At 42.2% G+C, this 6601-nt stretch overlaps 1 protein-coding gene across 1 annotated transcript in view; it reads left to right on the forward strand.

Moving 5' to 3' along the window:
• Window positions 1–4127: 4127 nt before the first annotated feature.
• SEC23B (SEC23 homolog B, COPII coat complex component) overlaps window positions 4128–6601 on the forward strand; it is a 22045-nt gene continuing 19571 nt past the window's right edge. Inside the window, 2 exon segments of the mRNA XM_042465427.1 lie at window positions 4128–4231; window positions 5534–5769. Coding sequence (XP_042321361.1) covers window positions 5549–5769 — 221 coding nt within the window. The 5' untranslated portion in view covers window positions 4128–4231; window positions 5534–5548.

A 6601-nucleotide genomic window follows, 5' to 3' on the forward strand; every position in this document is an offset into this window, starting at 1 on the left:
AATGGATACAGTCACCTTAAGAGTTTATCACACGCGAGGGGAGTGTCCAAATCCCATGGTTAAACGTGGTTTAAATCCGGGAATATCCCACAAGAGCGGGATTGTTTTCAGACAAGATTGTGCAACTTGGGCATTACCACAATATTAACACGGATTTTCCCAAAGTTAAAAAGTGGGGCGATTTTGTGGCTTTCTGCATGGGTTAATGTCAAGAGCACATAACATGTCTGAAAACAATCCCACTCTTGCAGGAAATTCCCAGGATTAAACCCCACTTATCCATGGAATTTGGGCGCTTTGCCTCCTGTGTGTTAAACTTGTTGGATGGGAGATCGGTTTCCCACGTGTGGAAAGAAAGGGTTGAAACTGGGTTGAATCCAGTGGGTGATGGGTGCACATACCTTGGACAAAAGGGATCAGCCCAGTGGTTCTCAAGCTCTTTGTCTTCTTCAGTGCAGCCATACCTTCCTGGCCATAATCCTCTGACCCTTCTCCAAGCACAAAAGAGATGTGCTGGAATTTCCAATGATTTCAACAAATGGGTGCCTGCCTCCCCCCTGCTAGCTCTTCAATCCTGCAACTTTACTACGAAGTAGTTTTGCAAGTTTCCAGTGCAGAGGGTCAACTTCCATGGGATCAAATATAGGTCACCCAAACGGTGTTCATTTTAATATACGTCTGATATAAAATATGAGGGGGGGGTGGGTGGCCAAGGCCTAAAGACGTTCTTGTTTACATGCTCTCTACATGTGCCTGTGTGTGCCTGTGTGTGTGTGTGTGTACAAGTATGTGTATAGGGGAGGCAAAGTCTCTTTAGAGTCAGAGGTGGAAAACGGCAAGATAAATGCTCAAAAACCTCCTACTAAGGACTTTATCACACGTGAAAAAATAGGGGAGAAAGCAGTGATTTAAACAGACATTATCCACAATCATGCGATTTTCATGGACAATGTCCATTTTCCCCCATGTGATAAAGTCCCAAGTTACTGAGTCACTGTAAATTTGTGGGTAGCAACAGCAAGATAGTCTTCATGAGTCAAAAACATGACTCAAAAGCAGAAGACTGGGTGAGAGAGCCCATTACATTATTCTGTCGCATAAGGGTTTCCCCCCTCCTAGACAGAGGGAATGATAATGGGCATCTTTTGCCATCACAGCAGATTAGTGAATAGCTGTTAGAGGTTTCATCACCTCAAGTGCAGTGCAGTTGTAGATGCTCTGCAGACAAAGGAATGGAGCTGGTGTAACTTTTTACAGCATGGTTTTATAATGATGAAAGAGTGGTAATAAGTAATAGGAAGGCAGTTCACGTAGGCAGCAGAATATCTACAATTGCCACTGAAAATCAGAACTGTCACTGGGGTGTCTTTGGCATGGTACATACCTCCAGGAAAGGGAGGGGTGGCGGCGGCCTGTTTGGCTGCATAGGGACTTCTTTTTGTGACGGTGCTGGCATGTCATGAGTGCGCCATTGATGCACTTGTGACGTAAGGGACGTGCAGCAACATGTATACACTGCATGTCCCTTATGTCAAAATGGTGGCTCCCATGAGGACAGGACACCGCCATGATGCTGCGCCAATACATTGTAGGGTTCGGGAGCATGCCCTTAATGCTCGCTCTCAAACCCTAGTATCGGTGCCACTATGTACCTTTTGGTCCATCTGTACCGGGCCTTTGAGAGTCTTTAAAACTACCGTTTCCTCCTCAAGGAAGATAAAAGAGTATTTGACAGGTCGAGAGCAGAAAGTTAAATGTCTGATAATGGAATAAAAGTAGGAAACTGGAAATGCTCATTTATACAGAACAGCTAAGAGTCAACTGTTTTAAATATAATAGCTTCTTCATAATATTGGTAAATATTTTTAAATCCCCTGTTTTTAAGATACTTCAGATACGTAATTTCCTTCTCATTTAAGAATAACTTCATTATTAAAAAAAGAAAAGAGAACCTTGTGGCACCTTCTAGAAAGAAAAGTGTTACAGTATTTGGCATAAGCAGTGCATGAAAGTTTATGGCAAAAGATTTTTTTTCTTCATCTTTAAAGTGCCACAAGGCTGTCTGTTGTTTTTGCTGCAACAGACTAACATAACTCTGTCTGAAGAGAGTGTGTTCTGAAGACATTCATAGCCTGGCTTGGTCCCATTGCCTTACTCATCTCATAAACAGACTCATTAGAGAAATCTGGAAAGTGGAAACCTTATTATCTGGAGAACTGGTGGCTGACAGAGAAAAATGTGTATTCGTGTTCTTATACAAATTACAGTATTTCTTCTCCATGTGCCTTCCCCTCGCCTCAAGATCAGGCAAATCTCCAGAGTTTTGGGGGAGAAGGGAGTAGAAGAGCCCGATGCATACAATTACTTTCAACAAATTAGAGTGCTTTAGTAAAGGAAGGACAGGGATGAATGAGCCTCTATGAAGGCAGCAATCCATCTGAGCTGCTACTCTTTTCCTCACTCAGCCTTTGCCATGTTCTGTTTCAAAATAACTCCTGTAACAATGCCATTGTCACAATGGGGTACATCTGTCCATGTCGGGCAGACTTTGCTTTTTACGCCAGTGCTCTGGGTCGTGAAAATTTGATAGATAGATAGATAGATAGATAGATAGATAGATAGATAGAATCTCCTTGCATTTTCAGCCCTATAAAAATGACACACACATTTAAAAAATGACACCAGCTACATATAGTGCCCTATAGTATCATTTTAGTGTGCTAACGTGGATGGCTGAATCTACAAATGGTACACAAATTATTATTATTATTAACCTTTATTTATAAAGCGCTGTAAATTTACACACCGCTGTACATACAATATTTTTAATTAGACGGTTCCCTGCCCTCAGGCTTACAATCTAAAAAGACATGACATAAAAGGAGAAGGGAAAAGTGGTGGGGCTAGTAGGCTAATACATATCAAGTACAAAGAAATACTCCTGCTTGAAACCAAAATGCTGCAGAATATTCCTTAAGATGGGACTGTTAAGCAAGTTACGATAACTTCTGGATGCATATGTCCATCCAAACAGAAAGAAAATATCTGTTATCTGGGTGCAGAAATAGCTATGAAGACACAGTATAGGTTTCCAGCCGTATCTCTCTATTGTTCTAGAAAATAAACAAAGATATAAAAATAATACAAATATAAATAATAGAAGTATATACTGCTCCAAGCTTTGGTAGTTTAGGGCTGTTGATGTGTGCCTTTTATTTATGACTTATAGCTAAGGCAACCCTTTTACAAGGTTTTCTTGTCAAGATTTGTTCAGAGGAGGTTTGCCAGTTAAAACACATCAGTTGAAAATAGACCTCACTTGAAAAGGACAGGTCAGATGTGTGTATATACATTCAAAATCCACACTTTAAAAGCAATAATCTGTATAAGGCGGTGGCTCCTGAGTCGGTGGGGCGGAGGATCCACTCCAGGTTTTAACAATCTGTAAGCCGCTCTGATAGCCTTTTGGCTGAAGAGCGGGGTATAAATAAATTAATATTGTTACTATTATCATTATTATTAAGCCAGGGTTTCAAGGAATTGACAGCTACAGGGACCTGAGTTATAAAAAGCATACAAGAGTTAGATTTTGTTTCCCTCTTTTCAATATTGAATGCTGTCCACTGTAAGAACAAGAAAGGAGAGGAAAGAAAATGGAGGCCGAAGCTTTCCAGGAAGTATCATCTCCTCCTAAGAAACGTTCACTCTACAACTTCACGCTCTATGAATCAGTCCTGTGAACGTGGACGCCGGCCGGCAAAGCCACCCTCCATTTTGGAAAAGGGCAATCCTCAAGGCGGAGAAAAGATAAGCCTGGCTTCACTTCGTCTTCTCGGAGCAATGACGTAGGACGACGTCTCGACCAATAGGCATAGCGCTACTCAAAACGTAGAGATAGAAAAATTATAAACAAATGGTACAAATTACCCGAGAGCTATCGTGGTCTAGTGATATAAGTTATGACTCTGGAGACTCGTATAAAACCAACTGGGTGGCCTTAGAGCCAAGTCGCACTGAGCAGAAAACATCCCTGTGACACAACTGGCCCCATGACAGAGTTGCTATTAGAAGTTTTCCACAAACGCGCGTGAGTCTACACTTTCTGAGTCTATGGGTTGGAGGTTGAGTTCCCTCTGCCGCCATTTTGAGAAAGGGCAGTTCTGGCGCTGAGCTGTCCTTCTGGTTGCGGGTGTGGCTTCGCTGTAGGAAGGGAGCAGAGAGAAGCACAGAGGTGAGGGGTAGAGCTCTTGCTTTGGGGGTCTGTGTTATGGGGTCCCTTCTGGCTTGGGCTGCGTCCATACTGGGGAAATAACCCGGTTTGGCACCGCTTTAACTCTTTTTCTGGTTCAAGGCTATGGAATTCTGGGAACTCCCAGAATTCCATAGCCTTGACCCAGAAAAAGAGTGTATTTCAAATACCATAGACAACCAGGGAAGGATCTAGTCCAGTGGTCCCCAAACTGTGCCCTTTAAGAGATTTTTTGGACTTCATCTCCCAGAAGCCTCAGCCATTTTGGCCAATAGTCTGGGATTCTGGGAGCTGGAGTCCAAAATCCCCTTTAAAGAGCACAGTTTGGGGACCATTGATCTAGACCTTTAGGCTCAGCTTATAAAAGATGCATCTGAATATTGCTGGAAGTAGAACAGATAGATGTCTGCTTTGGATCATTAAAACAGTCCTGAAGATAAACTGTCTCACTGTGTCATGACCCTCTGCAATGGTAAATGAACTATTATGAATGAAGTTAACAGCTCTATTTCTGATCCTGTCCCTATTTATTTAAAAGGAAGCCCCACTATTTTCCAAGGAGATATCTTCCAAGGAAGCTTACTGCATTTACTCGACTTCAAGGGCAAGTTTTGGGACCAAAATTATGGATTTCGATATGATCCATGGATAAAGTCGAGGGTAAAACTTAGGGGCATCTAACAAATGATGTAAAGGACGAAGCAAAGGAAAGCAATGCCAATAAGAGTACAGTACAGTACTCACATTGACCCATGGATAAGTCAATTCATGTTTTCGGATCAATTTTTTGACCTAAATTTCTAGACTTATACATGAGTATTATACAGCAGTTAAGTTTACAGTCTTATGTTCTTGCCAAGTGGCTGTCGAAATAAGGCACGTCTTTCCTCTCTAAGCCAATGGTTCCCAAGCTTTGGTCCTCCGGATGTTTTGGACTTCAGCTCTCAGGCTTCCTAACAGATGGCTAAGTTGGCTGGGGCTTCTGAGAGTCCAAAATACCCAAAGGACCAAAATTTGGGAACCACTGCAAAGCCGAAAGAAGGTTGGAGAATCTCGTTCCCGAGTATGAGCTCTGAATTCATCAGCGAGAAAAGCACCTGAATGTCAGATAGGAAAGAACCGCAACATTTTTTTCTGAATGAGAGTCTTGTCACTTCACACCCAATCCTCTGCATATTATGTTTTAACTGGCTTTCAGTGCAATCCATTGAAAGAAATCTGTGGTGATTTTGTGGGTCTTTGGGTCCAAATGTTCATGAACAAACCTGTCCTCTGTCTTTGCAGAAACATTACGATTCTATGGCGACTTATCTGGAGTTTATCCAGCAAAATGAAGAGCGTGACGGAGTGCGTTTCAGCTGGAATGTATGGCCATCCAGCAGATTGGAGGCCACAAGGATGGTGGTCCCCCTGGCCTGCCTGCTCACTCCTTTGAAAGAGCGCTCAGATCTTCCACCTGTCCAGTATGAGCCAGTGCTATGCAGTAGACCAACTTGCAAAACTGTACTCAATCCACTTTGGTATGAATTTGTTCAGTGTCTTTTATTTCGTAGCTGAAATGTTTGTGTTTCCTTGGTCTGGAGAGGGGTATATTTGATGTAGTCTTTGTGTGTATTTATGCGCCTTCAAGCTGTCCGTCAACATATGGCAACCCCATGGATTTCATTCATAGTGTTTTCTTAAGCAAGAAATACGCAGTTTGGCTTGCCTTTTCTTTCCTCTTACATATAATCTTCAGCACCTGGTATTTGTTGGGGGACTTATTATTACATTTATTTTATAGAGCGCCATAGGCTTTACACAGCACTTTACAAAGCAAAATGGGTCTCCCATTCAAGTATTAACCAGGGCTGACCCTAGTTAGCTTCTAAGATCAGACAGGGTGTGATTCCTTTAGGGTATTTAGGCCAATGTGGTCTTTTCCCTTGAATATCTCATCTTCACCTCAATGTCCACACCATGGCATGTGGAGAAGCACAAGCCAGCACTTGAACTATGGGTTGAAACATATGGGCATATGTTAGGTGCCTCCTGCCGCAGTCCCAAATGGACCAGCAAGGAGAGGAAAAGATCCACTTCTTTTGGGATTGGTTTTGGGACTTCTTAGGTGTCCAGGGTGTTCCAGGAGCGTGTGTTGTCTAAATGCCCTGGCTCTGGAGTGGCCAGAAGTCGTCCCCCCCTCTGCTGTCTGTTTTGGGCCTATGTTATATTCCTTCTTTGTCACTGGCTCTATAAACAGTTTACTGTGCATTAAACATCACTGTGCATTGATCACTGCGGAAAAGCGGTTTATAAATAAAACATTATTATTATTATTATTATTATTATTATTATTATTATTATTATTATTAT

This window comes from Sceloporus undulatus, chromosome 4 (assembly GCF_019175285.1).
Source record: "Sceloporus undulatus isolate JIND9_A2432 ecotype Alabama chromosome 4, SceUnd_v1.1, whole genome shotgun sequence".
Lineage (NCBI taxonomy): Eukaryota > Metazoa > Chordata > Lepidosauria > Squamata > Phrynosomatidae > Sceloporus > Sceloporus undulatus.